The sequence below is a fragment of the Lepisosteus platostomus genome, chromosome 8 (genome assembly GCF_059453375.1).
Source record: "Lepisosteus platostomus isolate fLepPlt1 chromosome 8, fLepPlt1.hap1, whole genome shotgun sequence".
NCBI classification, from domain to species: domain Eukaryota; kingdom Metazoa; phylum Chordata; class Actinopteri; order Semionotiformes; family Lepisosteidae; genus Lepisosteus; species Lepisosteus platostomus.
Window position 1 is genome coordinate 55,203,754 of NC_142618.1, and position 23,432 is coordinate 55,227,185.

At 33.6% G+C, this 23,432-nt stretch overlaps 1 protein-coding gene across 1 annotated transcript in view; it reads right to left on the reverse strand.

Moving 5' to 3' along the window:
* The window catches only part of LOC148657544 (cadherin-12-like), a 140,106-nt gene that overhangs the window by 68,701 nt on the left and 47,973 nt on the right, over positions 1–23,432 (reverse strand). The window contains exon 2 of the mRNA XM_088643968.1: positions 14,429–14,823. Within this exon, the coding sequence (XP_088500094.1) occupies positions 14,429–14,662 (234 nt within the window). The 5' untranslated portion in view covers positions 14,663–14,823. The remainder of the gene's footprint in view (positions 1–14,428; positions 14,824–23,432) is intronic.

Below are 23,432 nucleotides of genomic sequence, written 5' to 3' on the forward strand. Positions count from 1 at the left end.
TGCCAAATAATGTTGTAATCTGCTAAATAATGTCATTTTAATTATTTTTTAGAAGTAATTAATTAACTTTTTGGTGTGTGATGGATCAAAACAGAGAAAGTGAATAGCATAACACTGTTGCGGTCTACTGGAGAGCAAGTGGTACAGCAACTTCCTAGATAAATCAGTGATATTCAAGGTCATTGAAATCAGGACAAGAATCACTAAGCATTTGTCTGTGAGACATTCTGTTGTGCAATCATACCTCCTAAATCCTTTAGTTCTAGGTATTACAATGACTTTTAGTTCCTCTTTCAGTTCTGCTTTGACATCTTGTGGCCAGAACAGAAACTGTGTCATACTTGCTTCTCTATATGCACACATATATTTTAAACATGCATTGTATTACATTTCTGTATATTACCAATAGAGCACTAGGCTATGTGTTTGTAGAGTAGTATATTTTGTCACTTATGAAAAGAAGCAAATAATTGGTCATGAGTAAAACTTCAACTGTAATTTTATAAGACAAGAGTATTGAAGCACTGACTTAAGCACAACAACATTCCTGCTCCTTGCTGCGACTAATATGAAATGGTTAACTGTGTAAAACTTAACGATATTAACTCACCCTTAAAAATGTAAGTGTGCACATCTGCCAGTCTTCACTGATATCTTTTGAAGCTCAGATAAGCATTTAATTTAATAGCTTGACAGGTTTGCAAAATGCATCTGTTTAATTTGAATCAGACCAAATAAAATACTTTTTGGTTTGTGCATGGCTCCAAATCAGACAAGTATTTTAAGTTTTTTAGAGAAGATCTTTGTCTTGCAATGTTTGCTTTTAACAGGATTCTCTCAAAAAATAAGGGAATATTACTTCAAATGGGAGGGTACTTTCATTTCTCCAGCATTAGAAGAATGATAGAGTGTCAAAAATTCAGTTCCATTTTATGTGAGAAGTGGTAATATACTGTAATGTGAAAGCAGAAGCTTAATGTGTTAAGTTCTTAAAAGCATCTGCCTTGGCAGAGTTTTACACAGACTAGCTTTCAGAGGGGGGTTGACATAACCTATGTAAGTGGCTCAGTGAACAGGGCCTGTCACAACAACACAATCTTATGTTTTTGAGAAGGTTTTTTTTTTAACTCCTCAATATTCGGTAAATCAGTAATAGGGAAAAAAATAAGGAAATAACTATGACGATCTTCTACAAAGGGAAGGGCTGTATTACTGAAATTCAGCAGTGTGCAACCTGTTTGAGTTCCTCAAAATTGTACTTTTAAGTGCAATAAAATGTACAGTGAATATACTTTAGCATTCAAGAATTCAAGTGTAAATCGATATGTACAGTATTTAGAGGATGCAGTTTTGCAATCTACTAAGCTGCAATTGTTATCCCTTTGCAATTCACTCCAGGGTATATCTAAACTGTTTTTAAGAAGCAGCCTCCTGGCTTTGCCTCAAAGCCTTGTGAATGACTGTTTATCTCAAAATGTTCTTTAATGAGTTTAGTAATCTAACAATACAAAGGAAAAAACATGATTCCTAAAAACAAGCATAGCATTTCATATCTATCCTAAATGATGCACTGTAAATAATTTCTCATTTAATTGGGTATCAAAGAGAGAATAGCTAGATTAATATAACAATTTTGGAAGAAGAAATTAATTTACCTCCAAAAAGTTTTGCAAGATTTGAGTATTTTCATATAACATATTTTCTATTATGGTATATGTTAGAATGGTTTTGGATTTTTTAAGCATATATTGAACAATTTATTGATTGGTGTTTTATTTAAAATTCAATAAATGAATTAAATAAGATATTCTGTAAAATTACAATCCAGATGTTAATCCCGTGATTCAAAGAACCTTTGCACATACAGTAAAACACTATTACACATACTTATACAAACACTACATTTCTAGTTTCTTTTATCTTTTATAATTTTATCATCTTTATAATATTTATAATTTTATCTTTATTTTTCTATTTTTGGTGTTCTGTTTATACTGTATCAATCTCTCATTGGTAAAACCTGGCACACAATCTGCTTTTTTCAGAAACAAGCTGTATATACAGTATGTTACTTTTGATGAGTAGGAAAATATTTTAAAAAAAGTAACATCAATGACAATTTAAAGATTCCTCTAATTGACTCAGAAAATGATCTGATTCTGAAGATTTAATTTCCCTGCTGTAGCTCCATTTTTCCAAAAATAATCTCTTACCTGAGGGCAGTTTGAATATACTTTCTTTGTATGTACTATATGACAGCTTGCCTGGCTGGTTCGGTTAAAAACAGATGATACAAATTGACTTTTATTCTCAGTTTACCATGCCTCTCATAGGTGTTTCAATACAATTATTTACCTTCATTCTTAATGAAGGTGATTTATTTTGTAACTGTTGCTTGAAGAAAGCTTGCGGCACTATTTTTAATGTTTCATAAAGATGCCTCACAAGCTAAAGTATATGCACATTAATGAACAATTTAACTGGGCTTTATCAGGTTTTTTTAGAAAAATCCTCTGACCTTTTTGTACTATGTAATACTATGTAATATCCTGATCTAACAGTATTCATGTTAGCTGATGCCAACTTAAAATAATAATTTACAGAACAATATTATTTTTTGGGAATGATAATTTCCCATTTTGTGCCACTTGTCTGCCCACTAAGTCTCCAACTATCACCACAGCCCTGCAATAAGCAGATTAGAAAATAGATGGATGGATGACAACACTTTACACATTTTATATAAAACTAATTAAGCAATGAATTGTAAATACCAATTAGAAAAGAAAATACAAAATAAATACAAAATAACTCAGATCTTTCCTATTGTGTGCATTTAGTGATATTATCACAAAAATATAATCAAATTAAGTATTCAGTCTCATGAACTTGATGAAGATGTGCTGGAAGCAATTTAAACCATTTTTTTAGGTTAGTCTCCTGTATATCAACTGCAGACACTGGCCTGGTGCACTTTTTGTCAATTCTGCTTGGCAGATTTACTCAAACGCTATAAAGATGATTGGAAATCACTTATGGACAACAGTTTTCAAGTCTTTCCACAGATTTTCAATAGGATTCAGAAGGCCACTCAATGGCATTCACGTTTGTATTCTTAAGCCAACTCCAGTGTAGCATTAGCATTAGCCTATCAGCTTCCTGCTGAAAGGGAATTTTTGTCTGGGTTTTAGGTCAGGTTTTCATCCATAATTTGCCAGTACCTTCCTCCATTGTGTTCCATCAGTTTTTACAAGCTTCCCAGTCCCTCCTGATGACACTGATAATGCTTATTTTCTGGATTTCGGCCTGTATCTTGACCTTGATTTTTGGATTATGTCTTTGGCGCTTTATACTGAATCTACCTCTGGGTTTTTTGGACTTTCACTCGCCCTTGGACTCTGGCCCCAGACTTCCCTATTTATTTTACAGGTTTCGGATTTTTTGCGACCTTGTAACCCGTATGGAGTCCATCCCTTGCCTTCTGAGCTGTGATCAGTCTGACAATATTTGCCTGCTCTTGAAAGAATGGGACTGTAAAAAAATCTATCCTTTTCAAAAGCCTAGATTTCGGTAATGGAATTTTTTATCTTAATATGGAAAAGCTTTATATTTAATTTTCTTTCCTCTACATTTTTTTTAAATATTTATCTTCATTTGAATTCAATTCAATGAATAATTTATATTGATTTATATCGAGTAGCTTTTCCGTTTAAAAATGACTAAATAAAAAAATGGCAAACAAAGTTGTAGATTAAAAAAATATGTTAGGTTAGACAATGTTTCTGCCTATTTGTTTGATTGATAAAGTGCTTTAGTAGAGGTGTTGTGGTTTTCTATGCTAAGACATTCATAAAAACATATCAAAGCACACCACTGGTATTTCATGGAACAATGCACATCCCATAATCAAATAGTTATCATGTAAATTTATTGAAAATACACTTGTATTGATAAATCACATACTGTCATAATCAGATGATAGGCTGGGGTACAGATCCTGCTGTCTGTTTTTGTTGTCTCTTATCATTTTTATTACAGTATGTTTGTGATGCTGTGTCATCTGAGATGTCTGGGACTTGAAAACAAACAAATTCACTTACTTCTTATCTCATTAAAAAGATGCTGAAAGAATATGACACTATTCAACTAAATAAAATTCACACAATAAATTTCAACAGTTGCTACTTGTTGAAACTTAGTGTACCAGAAAGATTGTGGTTTATCTATAATAGGTCAGGCGTTAACTTTCAGATGTAACTGACACCTGAAACAAAACTTGATCTAGAGTAAACAAAGGAAAATGAAAAAGTTAGTGAATACTTGCACAGCGAAACTAGATAATTCAGAATACAAAGCTGAAAATCTTTGGGACATTTCCTATCATAACTTAGTAATAGTATTTACAGAAAGAAGTGAGTAAGGCAATCCACTCTTGTACTGTGGGGCTTGGAAATAAATAGAAGACACATAATCAATGGAGACCACTTTTAGCAAGACTAGATCAAGCCCTAAGTATAATTTTAAGCTTCTTCGCTTCACTTATAGACAATTGCTTTTAGAAAAAACAGGAAAACCAGTAGTGATTTTACAGGAGGGAGGAAATCTGCAAGAAAGTTTGTTAGAAAGTGTCAATTTATTGGATGGAATAACCACACATGTTCTTCAAGAATACATGTGAATGTGGGTTAGATCAGACCTAGAATGTCCATTTTGTGTGCTACATTGTTTGTCATTCTTTGTTTCTTTATTTACACATGGATGTTTTATTTCTGCAATGCAGTAATATTTTATTTTTTTCTACATTTACTTCATTCAAACTGATTCTTGCCCCATATTCTTCTACATACCATTTAAAATGTGTACTTGATCCAATTTATCAAGTTATGTTTATGAGACTTTGGTAGAGTGGATTTATGTTTTCTTATGCTTATTGAGTGAGACACAGCACAGTTGTACAGATGCAGCCATTCAAAATGGGTGAGGTATTTCACGGCATACCGCGACACGCCCACCGGGGTATCACGCGGTATCACGTGTGTCACGTGACTAGCTATCCGGCGTCGCCTTGTAAAACCGCCAGGGGGAGCTTAACCTCTCATGTACAGCATTCGAGCCTTTAATTTTGAACTGTGTATTACAGCATGTTAATCATCAGTCATTCAAATGTTGGTATATTTTATGAAAGCAAGATTGCTCAGTTGGACAAAAGTACACAACCTACCTTTATCAGAAATATTTATGCATCAAAGCCTTTACTGAAGATATTACTAATAGTATTAATAATGGATGACTTTGGACAAGCTGTATACTCAAAGTATAATTTCTTTAGCACATTTGTACAAGCACTTGGAATCTGTCCAAGCCATACTTTGTCAGGCATTTTGTTTTACTTCAACGGGCATAAAAACTTCCTTGCTTTTAACAGGGCGTTTCATAATTTCTAACTACGAAAATGATTTAAAATGCGACACCTATCATGAAAAGAAAAAAATACACACCAGTATTCCATTTCTCCCTAAACATTGTAAGCTTTGAAGTCTTTAACTAACGTGATACCGGAGTCAACAAGCATACTTTTAGAATTTGATTAAAAGGGAATATAATATGGAATCGTGTATCTCAAGAATTTAATAACGGTATGATTATATCCGTGTACTGCGGCAGGGCTGTTTCGCCTGCCTGCTTATGCGAGCTGTCTTGTAGCCTACTGGTCTATGTGTGTGACTACCAACTGGCAGGTTGTTTGTTCGAATCCAGCTAGTGCTGGACCTTTCAGTTTTATTTATTTATTTTTTAATCGCGTAACATAAACATATTACCGTATGCAAACTGTACTGTATACAATATGTATATGTTTATTTAATGTCTTAACTGTGCCCGTTTAAGTATTGAATATTCATATCTAATTTTACCACTGAAGGGAAATCTTAACATAAACATACAGTATATGGCTGGTCTCGGTACTTTAAAGAAAAAAATACACACCAGTATTCCATTTCTCCCTAAACATTGTAAGCTTCGAATGAAACCACTAAATAAAGACATAAATATAGAAATCTTAAGATTTGTTTTATTTAATGTTGGTAGCAGGATGAACTGTCAGAGTGTATATTTTGTCGCAAAGTTGCTACAAGATGTTAACAGTGAAAAAGGTATTTAGAAATGAGTTATTTCAAGATGAAAAAGAAAACATACACGAAACATGGTTTCATTACGACCAGAATCGGTCTTGAGATATTTTTAACTTGATTTACAGTATTTGAGAGGTATGTCTTAACACCGATACTACAGTGCTTAAGTACTGCTCACGTATATGTTTCTAGGTTTATATTATGCATTTCATACGGTCAAATTACTTTTGAGCAACTAATAAGAAGCGCGAAACGGTATGCGTTTTAGTTTCGTTTTGTGCTGGAACCCGTGGATTGATTAGAGATATCAAGTACATACAAGTCATTTTTTAAATGTTGTAGTTCGTCTTGAAAAAATGTTACGAGTACATCATCTATCAACAATTAGGTTCTGTTTCCATATTGCGGATTTTGGTTAGGTACAGTATTATCAAATCCAGTGGCGCTGTGTGTTACTTTACTGAGTCCCAATCTGTGATTGAAACCTGTAAAACCGGTTTAATTCGTCACAGCCAGCACTCTTCAGGTGTGAGGGTCTTCTGCTCAGAATGAAACGCTAAAATGTTTGTGTATATTCTAATGGTAGTGGGGGCAGGGTGTGTGGGAACAGGTTTGTTCTTCACACCTGAAACATTTTCTCTGAAAGGATTTTCTTTGCAGTTAACCGATCTTGTAACAGCATGTTACAGTTTACTATTATTAACCATATTAATTTTAAGTGCTTAATGTAAAATCTTGTAAAAATATATTTTCATTGTTCAAATATACATTAATATACATTAAGTCTGACTATCATATAATAAGTTAAATACAAAACTAAAGAAAAAATAGGGTTAAATATCATTCAAAATATTTTGCTAACAATGTTAACTGTTTATGAATAAAATGTATTAACTAAGGAGTAGGATGGCACAGTTGTTAGTATGTTTTTTGTTTTGTTTCTTTTTCATAAATACAACAGTAGTACCTGATGTCTCAGTGGCTTTCAAAATTAAATTATGCATGCAAACCTGTGAACTAGAAAGATAACTAAGATTTTAATACTAATTAAATGACCGCGGGCACTTCCCACCGCCTCTACATTCTCAGAGTAGAACAGACTAACCTTCTAATAAAAGACGGTCCACCCCCCATGGACAGGAAAAGTGCCCACAGGCACTTAAACTTAATATGGTCAGTAACGGTAAACAGTAACATGGTAAGAAGGAGCACGTACAAACGTTTTCGAAATAACCACATGTAAGACTCTGATCCTAAAAATGGGATTTCTATATGTCTTTATTTAGTGTTTACATTAGTGACAAAGGCTAAACTTTTAGCTTCAGTAACGTGTACATATCTCCCCTTTTTATAAAACGACTTGGTTGAAAACTGTTCCAGAGCCACTGTTGTTTCATCAGTGAAAAGTACATCATGAAATGCCTCTCCCTGTTCAATCCACTGGAAAAAAGAAAAGGAGCATAAAGCTTCTGATGGTCATAAACGATATTCATTTAGGAGCAGCATCAGAGGTATGTTTTTAACTGCACTGCATTGGAGAGAATACCATAGTGTGTTTTTTTTTTTACTCCCTGGCGGAAACTGGCTTCCAGAAGAATCAGTATGGCTCAGAGATTAAATAAAACTTCACAGACATTAACGAAGAGCATAACGCGTGTACTGTATGCACTGCAAGTACAACCCAGCTCTCTGCAGGAGTGCTGGCTGTGACGAATTGAACCGGTTTCACGGGTATTTTCAAAGTAGGAGGCGAGATTTCCAGCGAAAGACACCCCCCTCAAAAACCCAGTAAATACAGTACTTACTAGTTAAAGGCTAGGCTCCCGACTACGGCGAAAGGAACCCTTCTTTCATTAGAAGACAATGAACATATTTTAGCCCTGAATGAATTAATAGCAAACATGGTTTACATAAAAGACATTTTTCCAAGAAAGTTTAGCCTTTGTCACTAATGAAACCACTAAATAAAGACATAAATAGAAAAATCTTAAGATTTTTAAAATACATGACTTTGCTAAAATTTATTTGAAAATAAAAACAATTACAACCGCCAGGGGAGAGAGAGAACAGGGGAGGGATGTTGGTTTTGCATAAGGGGCGGGGCTATGTTTGGGTATGTTTGGGAATGTGTAGTTACATGTTCTGGCTGTTTGTGAATTATCGTTGTTGAGTATGGAGTGTTGAGGTATTGATTTTGTGTAATGCTTTATGTTGAAAATTGAGGTGGATTTTGTTTATGATAAACAGGATAAACTGGGATGGGAGGAAGGTTTGGTTTTGCATAAGGGGCGGGATTATGATAATTGGAGGACTTTGCGAGTGTAAAATGGTTTGATTATTTGATTTTGTATTGTGGTTGTTATCTATGTTTTTGGTTGGTATTATGTTTATATGGTTGTTTTTGTTGGTTGGTTGTTATTATGGTTATTAATAATACGATCTATAGTTGAAATCTGAGCCTAAACAAAAAGAAAAAGTGATTAGGTTTATGAGCAATCTAATTACTTATTCGTTTAAAAAGCTATATAAAATAAAGTTTATTATTAATTTGCTGGACAGAGCGGTGAACATTTTTATGCATAAGACAAAGATAACGATCCTGATCAGTTTAGAAATCTCTGTACGCTGTAAGTTTTTACTTCTTAAACTTTTAAAATACACGTTTAGAATTGAAAGAAATCCTCTTCCTGGTATAGCAAACCAGCACGTCTTTTTTCTCCAATCAGATGTCAGATGGTGTCAGCCAATCACCATTCTGCGTTGGGTAGCAACGGGTGACTGTTCTCAGGCGGAACATGTAAACAGCTTAATGTTCGTGTTAAATATTTTTTTTTAATTAAAATTCATTCTATACAGCAATCGCATATTTGGGTACCGTTTCATAAAACTTTCATGCTTAAAATGTTTAGGGAGAAATGGAAGACTGGTGTGTATTTTTTCTTTAAACTACCAAGACCAGCCATACACAGTACAGTTTACATACATACAGTAATGTTTTAAATTAATATCGTTTATGACCTTCAGATGCGTTATGCTCAGCTACTAAAATTTCCCTTTAGTGGTAAAATCCATATAAATATTCAAAACTAAGCGGATTAAAATGTGCACAGTAAAGACATTAAATGATTAAATCTTTGCACTACCAACCAATGCACCACGAGTGCCCCTGTCGGTCATTTTGGCCAGCCAATCACTTGCCCTGCGGTATGCTCCGGTGCCCCGCGGTGGCTTGTGTGTAGGTTACCGTACCGCGGGTTTTTACCGCGCATTTTGAATGGCTGCATCTGTATATATGTGATTTATTGTCTCTTCCTAATTATTGCTCTGATATTTATGACTGCTTTGTAAGGATGAGGGGCATTGGTGGTGTAGTGTCATGGATTCAACAAGGGAAGGAAAGGAGTGTCCCTTTTGGGTTGTTCTTCTTCCTTCTTTCTTAGTTGGGAGCCTTCTTTTTGGTATTTGGGGTAATGGGAGGAAATTGGGTGGTGGTACATGTCAAGAATTTCATTAAATACTCCCACTTGTGAATATGCAATACCTACCTTTAACTAGTTAATTTATCATTAATCAATTACCTATTTCACCTCATGTGCCTATTTACAAGTACTGTATAAGAGTTCTTATCTGACCTCTAGTGAGTGAGAGGTTGGTTGCTCCTGCCACTTCCTTTTACACAATGTTACAAAGGTCACATTTGAAGCAACAAGATGTTTGTAGATTTGTCAGTTTTTGTTACTATATACCTGTATATAATGTCATCTTTTGAGAAGAACAAAACACAGTGTACATACATTTTCTAATTTCTATAGTATGGTCAGGGGGTGATGAAGAATGGGAATGGGAAATTTAAAAACTAATATTTTTGATAAAATAGTTGTGTTCTACTTTATGCTTCTATAATGTTAGTCTACTCATCACTCACCCTGGAACATGCTAAGTTTGATGGGATTCTAGATGCAGACAGGAATACAGTCATGAATCACATACTTGACAGATCGAAGTTGAAGAAGATGAATGCCCAGTATCTGGTACCTAGAGTATTAAGGAATTTTATGTCTCATCTTGATGTGGTAAATATATGGCTCGTGAAACAAAAAATTTACTATCTCATGACTAAACATAAATCATACTACAGTTTTGAGTATAGTTTTACCATCTGAGTTTGTTTTTCCCCTGAGGTACACAATGCTGAAATACTAGCAATGTCACTGTGAGATAACAATGCTAATTTCTGTAGGTTTTCACTAAATGATAAATCCTCAGCCCTACAACGCACCCCTATATTAACATTTTAATGCTGCACAAAATATGAACTCATCTAAAAATGTTTTTTTACATCAGCGCTAGACTATTTGTATCATTCATCGGATCTCTTTGTAAACTACATATTCAGGTTCTCTATAAAAGCTATCATTGATGTTAAGCAGTATTATTTTTTTCTTATTCTATCAAAGTAGTGGTTTTCTGTTAGGCAGAATGTAAGAAAATGCAGAGAACCTAAGTATAGTTTATATATTGTATCATCCCCTCACATTCAAAACACTTGGCTGCATTATTTTTCAAACTGAAGATTTTAAGGGTACTAAGAATTATTCTTACTTATTCAGAAACTGCTATTGTCATGAGACTTACCAATAGTCAGGTAAAGTAAAAAGCACAATGCTCATAACAATTTCAAGCTGTCCCTCAAACTGTAGTTTATATTTCATATTACATAGCAGATAGGGAGAAAATATTCTATGCAACGAGCATTTGGAAAAATGTTGTTCAAATTGTATTTCTAGTATGTGTTCAATTGCTATATAGAAAAGTAAGTTAGTAGCCCATGATTAAATGAAGTTTAAATCCTTTTTTAAGAATGTAAAAGTCTTTTAAAACTTTAACCTTGAAAAAATATTAAAATGACCTGTTTTGACTTAAGCTTTTTTTAAAAAAATACCTCCAAATCTACACTGCAAAACAAGGAAAGTAGCTCATTAGAGATTATTAGTGTTTAGAGTTCTATGCTAATCTAAACTGTTGGCCAGAGCAAGTTTGATATGCCTTGTAAGGAAGAAATTCAAGATGATTTGTTTTAGTGTGATTTAATTTTAATATTTACAATGCCTAGAATATGTGTGCATTGTTTATTTTTGTGTGAAAATTCTATTTGTTTTGGTTTTATCAATTCTCTTTTTACTATTTGCTACTATTTTTAATTAAATTAAAATTTTATATTTTTGTTGACATACTGTATATATATTTTTATGCATGACCTTTATTTTAGAATGTAAACAGACAATACCAGTTTTCAGCATTTCCAGGAAAGTATTTAAATAAATAGTGCTATTAATTATATTGTCAGTGCTTCATTAGTTAAACCTGATATCAGAGTGCAGTTTGCAAACAAATTCAGTTTTTTTTCCACTAGTACATGTTATTAATCAGTGTGATCTAAAAACCAAATAGAATACATATATATACTGTATGTACTTTAGGGAGTCTCATTTTTATAAGATCAATCATAATCCAAGAACCAATATAAAATAGTGCGAATTTCAGTAAGTGAAACTGATTGGGACATTAACATTTTAGAAATATGACCCCACAGTAATTTGAACAGAAGTCTCATTAATAAAATGTATGAAAAAAAAAACATAATATTGGCAGCACAGATAAATGACATCATTATCCTTAATGCAGACATCATTTTAACACCCATTTTCACCAAGTCTTGCAGCATTTGTCTTCAGCATATATTACAATTGTAAATGTCCTTCAGGTCTTAAATGCATAATAATGAGAAACTGAATTACTGGCAAACCTGGTGCATAATTTTATGTACAGTAAAAAATTACTGCACATCTGTAGCTGTGAATTATCTTGGCAGAGCTTTTGTACTAAATACTAAACTGAAATGAAATTATTTATGGACAATTGTATATGTGACTAATATTATTAAAATGTTTATTTATCTCAATACATCATGATCACATTTAATACTGAATATTCATTCAATGTGTGTCTGTATTTAAAACTCTTAAATATATACACATTGGCATAACAATAAGAAATGATAACCCATTAATACTCATAACCAAAAAGATTGATAATACAGAAACCTAAAACTAGATTTCATGTACAGTAATATTTTTTTGCTGAATATGTAGGAAATACTTGATTCTTCCAAGTTCAATTAGTGACATATTAATTAATAAAATTAAAACTAATACTGAATTTAAGGAAAGACACCATGTGTTTTGTATTTTGCACACTAGATACCTTAACAGAAATGTCAGGTGATGGTATAGCGATGTCACACTGATTATTTTCTTTTTGTTTTCATATCCTTTCATAAATTCCTATTCTTTTGCTCTTGAATTAGTGAACACTAATGAATGTAATAGAATTTAATTGAATCATTAAATTGTATTAGACATGACTACACAAACCATTTGCTGTTTCCCCTGAAACTGTAAGTCATAATATTGACCCTTTCAGTGAGCAATATGCTTTTTAAACTAAAGAAAAAGAAATTATTTTGCTTTTTATAAAGTATTGTGCATCCATTTACAGTATAAATGGTATCCTGGGTTGTTGCAAGATGAAATTATGATTTTCTAAAAGTAATCTTGTAAACAGAAATAGAGAATATAATGTAAAGATATTGAATATAAACAGGTCATTCAAAACAAGTTACCATATTTTTTTACAAAAATGAAATCATACTGAAAGGAAAAAAAAGGAAGTAAAAGAGTAAAAAATCTTGGAAATAACAATTCCTTGATTTTTCAAGCTTACTACAGAAAGTCCTGAATCACACACCATTGTTCTGAGACTTCTCTTATTCCACAGGAAATGTGCATTGTAAAACTTGGCATGCAAATGGATGTTTAAATCCTTTTCTCATAGTTAAAGATGCATAATGTCACTAATGTTTTTAAGCATGGTAACACCTGCATGAGCAACTGTAACTGAGATAAGCATAGGATTGTGACATTATGGAAATTGGCATGTGTACTCTTTTTTCCTTCTTCCTTTGTACTCCTTTTGTCCCTCTAATTCAGGTTAAATTACCTCTTATTGCACCTGCACAGACCATTTTCGTTGCACCTGCAATTGGCATGTTGCTTAAATCCATGTAAAGGCTGTCACCAGCCACCTGATTTCAGTATAGCAAGGTATTGCAAAACCAGAACACAGGAGGGAGATTCCTTGTAATAAACTCCTAAGAGCCACAACATTTCTTTTTTGGGTTTTTTTCTTTAACCGGGACTAGCTACACTTGATAAAGGACTTCAGTTTGATTCAGTAGGGAGACCAAGAGAAATATATTTTTGTTGTTTTCTGTATAGTAAGCCCAGTTTATTTCATGCTCAATCTCTTCTCTGCAAAGTGCTTTATTGTGATGTGAGTAGATTAGTCCTTCTTTGAATTTCTTTGAGAGTCTTTAATAAATGCCTTCATTGTGTGGTTATGTTGAAATCAATTCTTTGTGAATATGGTGAAATGTGTCTTCTACTGTTTAATGGTATTTTTATATGTTTGGTATTCCATATAAGGTGCTTTCTTTATTTTGAGATATTGTCCATGTAGCTACTTTTCATTTTTTGGTTGCCTTTCACTTTTCCAAGGTCACTACCTTCCTACACAATTGTCAGATTCCTTTGAGATGTACTGTATGACACTTTATCAATGAAAGGAATGAGTTGAATCAGCAGCAGATTTGCTATTAACACTTTTTAAATATCTATTCCCACTTTCAAAGACAAGTCTGAAAAATATATTATTGAGAGAATTGTTTCAGGGCAAACAATGGTAAAGCCAAAGGGTTAGCCTTATGTTGTGCATTTTGCATTAAATTTGTGATATTTTATTGCTGATGAGAATGATAGATTTAAATAAATCAGGTTTTATTGTATTATTTAGTTAGACTAGCATCCTTATATTTAGCCTGTATGTCTTTATCTCTCAAAACAGCTCTACATCTGCCTGATGCAGTATATCTTGTGACACATATGTATATTCTAAAAAGTGACAGCTATGCTGATATTTGCTTTATTAAACTGATGATGGGTAATTGCACCAGGAGGTAAAATTGCAGAAGTTCAATTATAGTGTGCTCCTTTATGCAGGACCTGCTGTGATCCTGTTACAGTTGACTAAAATGGTCTTACACAACCATTTCGACAGTAATAAATAAAATTTATTGTGTTCCATCTGTATCTCAGTAGCAGTTTAAAAATGCAAAAGATATACATGTGGCTCCAAGGGGTAGTAAGTGAATGTAGTGAAAATAGCAAAAGATATATTACCTTGCCCACATACTGTGGGTCAGAACCCATGTACTCCTCCAACACGAAGAACTGGTTCCATACCCAGCCACGTTTGACTCGTTGGAAACTTGATGGACCATTTCTCATGAGCTCCACAATGCCCCTGCGCTGTTCCTTTGCCGGTCTGTTTTGTGGCGGAGAATGCAGTGGTGTAAGAAGACCGTTGTCAAAGACAAACCAAAGGAACAGCAACAAGCAGTTCCTTGTAAGCATTGGCAATCTCTTAAGTGGAGTGTCTTGTTAAACTCCAAAATTTCAGCTGAAAGGTAGGCAATCAGGAGTGAGCTGAAAACAACTTGATGATGATCATTCACGATGTTTCTCAATATATCTGCACACTGAAGTCTTTTTAATTACTCATTCAGAGTAATACCCTGAAAAAACAAAGAAAACATTGTTAACATATTCTGAATATATTCAGAAAATAATAATTTTCAATGAACAAACACATTACAGAAGGGGTATACCATCAGTTATTTTACTATGTGTTTCTTTGGAATGAAATATCACTTTAAATGAAAAAAAAACTGAGGGTGGTACAAGAGATCTGATGGGTTTCAAATAGAGTTACACCTTTGAAAGATGTTCTCACATAGCTAGATTTTTCCTTTCTGAGTACATTTTAAGTTCTTAATATGACCTTCTGAGGAAATTATCTCTTACACACTGTTAGTCATTCCAGTGTCAGCTAAGTTAGGAGTGATAAACTTCAGAAAAATAAAAATATACAAATTAGTAACTCAGCTAAACTGGACAAGAAAAAAAATGTTTTCTTAAATGGCTTAGTTAAAGTGATCCTTCACTTAGCCTAAGTAAAGTTTCAATTATAAGCAATACTTTGTTCAAAGACCAGACTAGGGAAAACGGCAAAAACGACCACTTCAACTCTCTGGCCTTACTCGTGGAATAAAACCTTTTGGGTGGTGGTTGTAAGATGAAGCAGGAAGAGTGCATTTAACTAAACTGTAAAAATAAAAGCCGATGTGAAATTGTATCTTTCTTATTCACGTTAGAAAAAAAAATATTGTACAATTATTAACTTATTTGTAGAAAGGCTATTTTTATTGAAATACTGTATATACTGTATGTAGTTAAGAATTAGGGAAAAAGACAGAAGACAGTCAGAAGACTCCTGCATGCCTGCCTACTCATTCCAGCAATTCAGACTGAATGTTATCAAGGATAATTAAGTGTATAAGAAAACACCTAATAAATGCATCTGCATTGTGAATATAGGGTTACTTTGCAGATCAAGATGCTAGTGATTTGGGCCTCTGATAGTAACAACTAACCCAGCAATTAGGGAAAAGTCCCATTGTATTAGTGTGTGGATTGTCATAAGGCTCATTATAATAATTGCCATGTGTATGTGCCAGGCACCTTTTGTCAAAGCATGATTTTGTGATTCCAGGAAAGATCTGTTTTAACTGCAAAGCATAAAACAACCCAACGTCAGAGGATAATTGTGGATTTATGATGGGCTTGCATGACATTTTTATTGTTATATCTGAAGCTTTACTGTAGAAAGGGTACTGGTTTTAACAAAACAAGAATAAAGATTTGAGCAAAACAAGAATGATATCTCTTATAATCATGTTTTGTACAGTATATATGGTGTATCCACAGATAATAGCATTGTTCCATTTTTTTCTATTTTTGGCATGAAGCAAAAGGATGTATTTTGGATAGAAGATAAGTTTTATTGAAACATTAACAAAACAGGGCAGCATGGCAGCATAGTGGTTAGCATTGCTACCTCACAGCATTCAGATTCTGGACTTGGGGCGTTACTCTATACATGTGGATTTTGGATGTTACCCCCATGTTTGTGTGGGTCTTCAGCGTGTGCTGTAGTTTCCTCCCAAAATCCAAAGACTTACTTGTAGGTTGTTTGGCTTCTGGGAAATTTGGCCCTGGTGTGAATGTGTCTGTGTGGGCTTTGTAATGGATTGGTGCCGATCCAGGGTGTATCCCACTTTCACTCATTGCTTACTGGAATAGGCTCCAGCTCCTTCACAAACTTGAATTGGATGAAGCAGTTTAAGAATATATTTTATTTTAACTTTATCAAACTGTATGCACCTAGTTAGGTTTGTTATCCTAATTAAACTCTTATCCTATCCATTTAAGAGTTAACCTCAAATTAATAATCATAACTGTAAATTAAAAAGGGGACTAGACCAGTTTCCTTAATATTGAAGAGCAAAAATGAATTAAATTAAAACCTTTATGCATTTTATATAATTAAAAAACTAGTGCCGCATGACTAATATGTGACTTAAGCTATTTGTTTAAGTCAACTATAAGTAAGAGTGATTTTCGTGAGACTTTAATCAACTAGGTAAAAGTATGTGACTAAAATGTGACTAAAATATAATAGACATTTTAGTTGACTAAGACTATGACTAATTCAAAAATGGATAATTAAATTAATACTACCTAGATTCCTATGTGACCACAGATGCCACCTGCCTAAATTGTTAATGTCAAGGAGTTGATTGGTTGATTGGTTGATTTAAATATATATCTTATATAGCACTATTGTCCCATTTTTAGAGATGAGCAGACATTCAGAAAATGTAACTTGTTCATTGTTGAAAAAAAGCTGCATAAATTCATGTATTATAATTTATACCTTTTTTAAAGAACATCAAAGCATCAAAGCTATGTTTCCAGTTTAATCAGAAATATTTCTCATTCATTGTGTTACCAGTCCATTATTTTCAATTCTAAATAAATGCTATATTTGCAGTGCCATACAGATATATTCCAACCCCTGATGAAATTATTACACTTAAAAAACACACCATGTAACAGAAATATTGGATAATGCTAAAACTGGATAATATGTTGTACATAAAAAATATAAATTATGTACTGTCATTTTAATAAAGAACAAGTAATAGGTTTATTCCATTCTGAAAAGAGAAGAAAGAAAACACAACGTTTCGGCCATGGAGCCTTCTTCAGTTATGACACACCTGAAGAAGGCTCCACGGCCGAAACGTTGTGTTTTCTTTCTTCTCTTTTCAACACGGAATAAACCCATTATATGTTCCTTTGCAGCCTACACATGCTGACCTATCTATTCACCTTAAATCCATAAATATATTCTTTACAAAGAAAAAAACTTTAATCTATGTCAATAAATCCCATCACCTCTGAAGAAAGTGTTTTATTCATCTTGATTTCTATAAACAACACCTGACTAAACAAGTATCATACTGGTTACCTCCTCTTCTTTCTGATGGTGTCCTGCCTTATGCATTGTTATCCTAACTCTTATCCTATCCATTGAAGAGTTAACCTAGCATGACAAATATGAAACCTGTAAAAGACACCCATTGAATCTTAATCATAGTTATGTACTAATGGCAATTTCTGACTTGGTCTCTGCAGTTGATATGTGTCAAAGTAGAAAAAGATGTCAAAACATGTATGTGCTGTATTTAATGTATTGTTCTCAACATGCATAGTTCCCAATTACACTTATTCACAAAGTATGGAGTGTCAAATTTTAAATGTTCTAATAGATGGCAGATCTTGTCTGAACTATGGGTAACTGCCAAAATTAAGTAAACACTTGAGTAAATGAGAGATACAAAGTATATTGAAAGCAAGTGCTTCCACATAGGTGTGTTTCCTGAGTTAATTAAGCACTTAACTTTCCATAGTTGCCCATTATTTTGTCTTATATGGCTACAGGAGGGGATCTTGGTGACTTTAAGAGAGGGGTGATTGTTGGTGCATGTTTGGCAGGAGCTTTGGTGATGAAGACTGCTCAACTTGGTGATATTTCACAAGGAACAGTGGCTAATGTGACGCTGGCATGAAAGAAAGATATCATCAGCTAGGGGCAAATGAAGATAAAAGTACATCCTCCTTGACCGTTATGTTTGTGCATTCGTTTGAGATGCAAGACAAAACAGCCAGGCAAATCTAAATCAGTTGACTGCAAATGTTAATCTAAGGCATGAGCAAGCTGTCTCCTCAAGTACTGTTTCTTGAGAACTTCACAGAGAGAGATGCTATGGTTAGGTTGCAGTACTTAAATCCCCTTATTACACCTTAAAATGTGCTTTTGCAATTGTGGCTAGTCCCCAATTGCTTAATGAAGAAATATAGTCTGGTTCCTCAAAAGGTAGCTGGGAGATGTAGCCCTGGTTCCTCAGCGGGTAGCTGAGAAGACTCAACAGGTTTCTGAGTGTTCCCCCATGAGAAGATCAAATACAACAAGTTCATTGCTTCAAAAGTAGATTCCCTATGGCTTCCTGAAGCCAGGTGTCTGGTCCTGAAGAGCACCACTTGAAGGAAAGAGTTAGAGACTTTTAGGTAAAGTCTCCCTAGAACTACATAGCATAAGGACCATTGATAAAACAGTCACAAGTCACAGAAAACCCACCATCCTATAAAATTTCTATTTCTCAGTTGCAAACGTCTGGGTAGATAGAGCAAAAAAAGTACACCTGGCGCAGAAGTAAACAGTCACTGTTACATGATGTCGAGAAGAAACTATTCAAAAAACAAGATTGTTATAAAAATTATCATCTCTTAACCCCCAAAAATCAATTTTATACCATAATTTAATACAATATAAAGGACAAAACAAGGTCTTACAGAAATGTCCAATAAAAATTAACAATACAGTCAATGTTTAATGCAGTTTATATATCAGTATTGTCATTATAGACATTTATCTACTTTATCACAGTTACAGAAGAATTAATATGGAAATCAAATATAAGTGAGTGCTTTTCAATTTAATGGAGGTATTGTTAAATGGAGCAAGGAAGCAAATAAAATAAGAGAAAATACGAGCAAAATGAGGTTAAGCAAAATTTCTGCTAGTTGGCTGACTTCCCAGAATTACTTGAATCAATGAAGTACACACATGTACTTACTTACATTGGAAAATTTACTCTGAATAGTCATAAATCAGGGGCAATATACTGGTTGCATTTTGCAACAGAATGTGATCCAAAAAGCATGCTTAAAAAACATAAAATCCTATAATAGATATGGTCATGTCAAGCGGAAAAGGTTTTAAGTAAAACTTCAGGTAAATACAGAAGTTGGGCCTTACAGTACAAGGATGAAGTATAGAAAGTTCTACACAGTATTTTCTTTCATACTGTATATACAAAAAATTACAACACTTTAATATTTTTAATATTTAATATTTAATATTAAATCATAATCTACATATAAACTGTATGAATAATGAAAAACATATCAATCTATACTGCGTTGTAAGTTCTGTGTGTGTCCATTACTATTATTACTTTTCCAAAGATATATATTTATATAATTTCATGTCTTGAGGTATCACAATGTTTAAATTTCATACACAGTTTTGGGAGCATATGCACAGCTGTATTTTTCTGATCATGTCCTTGAAGTAACAAACATGGCTAGGCAATTATACAACTTTCTAAGTAAGACTATGCAGTTAAATCATTAAGTCAGCCTTCATGAGACATGCAGTAGGAAAAGCAGGCTCCAAAACAGCATAAAAAGATTACACAGAATAGAGAAAATTCTTTGGAGAGAAGAATCAGAAATGAGTAGAAGAGTGAGAGACTATCTTCATAGACCTCAGAGAGAAAAACGCATTGAGGTAATTGATGCAATAAAAGACCATTTCTAGGTCTTAAGCAAGGGACTATCGTTTTATTATTTTTCTGGAAATACTGATTTCCAGATTGGGATTTCCATCAGACTGAAATATAGCTCTAATTTGTTTAGTAATACATTGTGTGGATTAAGATAAAAGGTTCCCATTTGTTTAGAATCCCTTAAGGAGTACTGTAGTCTTGAGCTGGTATTTTATTGGGTAAGATACTGGTCCCCGCTTCACCTCAGTTACAGGCTGAGTTCTATTCTTCTGTGTCTGTAAAGTGCAGAGCCCTATTCCTCACATATTTCACACATTTGTAATTTATTGTAAATAAATAATTGATTGATCTATCTTGAGGTAGCTACATGGATTACTTGGTTACCTCTCAGTGCCAGAAAAATAAAACACATGCTATGTAATTCTCAATAGGGGTTATATACTTTATAAAAGTTTTTATTCATTTTCTTGCAAAGGAAGATTATCTCAGGACCTAATATTTTTTATTGTTTTCCTTATTTAAGAATTTTATTTCCCTTTTATTAATTCATATGCCCTAACTCATTACAATACCGTATTTATGAAGCAGAGGTGTAATGTATGGGGGAGGGGCTCATTTGTTGATTATAGTACTGTACTGTTGTTATATATTTTCATGTAAGCACTAGGATCACTAGAAATTAATGGAACAAACTGTACACATTGTAGCAGTGGAGGTGTGATAACTGATAGCTTGTATATTAGCCTGAGTAATAGTTTACTTCAATATATTTAAATTTATAGAAAATACAAAAGTAATGTTTTTGGTCAAAACTTCGGCTTATTATCATTTGTCTACACTTGTGTTCTACTGTAATCTGTAACTAAGAATAAACAGACTGTCAAAAAGAGGAATCCAGGAGTTCTTTCATGGATTTCAGGAAATAAAGGTTCAGTAGTCAGGTAACTACCTAGCTGATGCAGAATTGTTCAACATAAATTGAGGTTGATGCCAGCAATCAATGGAGACTGGTGCTGGTAATCAGCAGTGGACTTGTGTTAGCTAAAGAGGTGATGGGGGAGTTTGAAAGCCTTATCTTCCCTGCAGGAAAGATGGCAAACTATTTCAAGAATATTAACTGCAGTTCAGCATGTGAAAACCAGCATTCAGCAAAATAAAAACTTTAGTCAACTATGTAATAGAGCATCTAAGTAGTAAACTCTTTAGACATCCTACAAATTAAAGAATATTGTGCTTTTATTTTCACGGAAACATGGCTAACTTACAGGACTCAGCTATACACCTAGACTGGTTCTCTGCCTTCTGCATGAACACAACTACAGAGTCCAGTAAAACCAGAGGTGGGGTGTATGCATTTTTATTAACAATGCATGGTGCAACAATGTATCTAACATCACGAAATACTGCTCACCCACCCTGGAATTTATAATAATCAAATGCCGCCACTTCTACCTGCCGAGAGAATTTACAATTGTTATTATCACCGCTGTCTAAATCTCAGCCTTTATCGTCACGGGTGACTTTAATCATACAAATCTCAACTCCGTTCTCCCGAAATACCATCCGCATGTTTCCTTCCCAACTAGAGGAGAAAACACTCTGGACCACGTTTACACTAAGATTCAGAATGCTTACAAGGCCATATCATGAGGAACATGCTGCCTTAGGTGCATGGTCTTGTTAGCTAAGTCAAGATATTTGCTTGTTGTTTTCACCTCCTCTGCCGAAGCTAATAGAAGCTTTTGAGGACATGGTTTCAGAGCTCAATGTCTCTGAGGTGGAAGAACAATGTGGCTGTTTGCCATGTTCATTAAGATAAACTGGATATGTTAAAAATAAATGAAATCTTCCTGATGTTCATCAGTGCTAATGATTGCTGTAAGAATATATATGGATCTTTCAAGTGAAGAATTAAACTTTAAATCCAAGAGAGTACAACAATAAGCTTAAAGTTGGAGACTGCAGTAAATGGGGCAATTATTCAAACAAAACACATATATTTTAGTGCATTTAATAAGCATTATTATGCATATATAATAATAGAGGAATCACTGTACTGAACATTCGCTGGAAACAACGGTGAATGCAGGCTTGTGTAGTGCTAAAGCTAAACAAGTAATAAATTACAATGCTAACAATTTTATCAGCTTGATTGTGGGCAAAAGTTCTTTTTTCACAAATTCAGTCAGTTAAATAAGTATGTTGTGCTTTTGCTGTTTGATCAAGATAAAATTAAAGACATAAATGGCTACAATCCCAGTTCTTTTGGGATGTCTGCAACACATTTTTTACAATGAAAGACAGCTTAGAGGAAAGGATGCCCATCTAAATATACTGTGTACTAATACATTATTTTTACCTTTTTCTTAGACAATTTTAATTTTCTTCTGTAGCTCACCTGTTAAGACTTCATTATAGTTTGCAAAGATGATTCCTATCTATACAATATTTAAGCTCAGATCAAATTACAATTCTTTCTTGTGACACAGCAATAGAATATACAAATATATTATAGAGTTACTGTATGTAGTGTACCAATTGATAGTATACAGTACCAAGTACATAGAACTGGTTAATTTATTTGGATAGTAAGCATTTAAAAATGTTTAAAATTAAAACTTTTGAGAGCACAAGTCCCAGATTACTAGTTTATGCTGCATCACTCTGCTTGCACTTGCACTGCTTGCCAATGGACCACTGTGCTTCTGATAGGAATATGAAGTTCAGGCCTGTACTGCAAAAAGGAGCCATGGGTAAAAAAAAACAAACTAACTCATCATATACAGTATGACAGGTAGGAAGAGGAATATATCAGTGTTGAGTGAGTGAAGACACATAGTATAATCATATTTCAGTGTTTCATAGAGTATCTACAGTTCACAAAATGTTATTAGGACAAATAATCCTAACACCAAATTATTTTTACCCCCCAGACTATAAGGCTTTTTTTCTTGTAACTTTTCACATCTCTTTAATTTCTCACATTTTATTTCATTAAGTAAAAGAAAATGTATTTCACTTATTAAGGTGCAAATTGAATATTAATATATGTCTTTGTTGGACTAGATCTTCACAGTGGCTTATGTGAACTGATGTTCACCTGATGAGCTAAATATATCTTACAGTTTACAACTTGCCATCCTCAGTGGTGGTTTTCATTTGGCAAGCTCTCTTCAAACAGATCCGAGACCAGAACTGAAACTCAGAACCAAGAGCAGTAGAGCACAACCAGGTCACCCTTAAATCCAAACATTGAATTAATATTGCATTTGGCAATTACAGAAATCATATCTTTATAAAGATTTAAATGACTTTATTGTCTTTGGTTGATTGTATAGATTAGGAATAAAGAAGGAAATAGATTATTT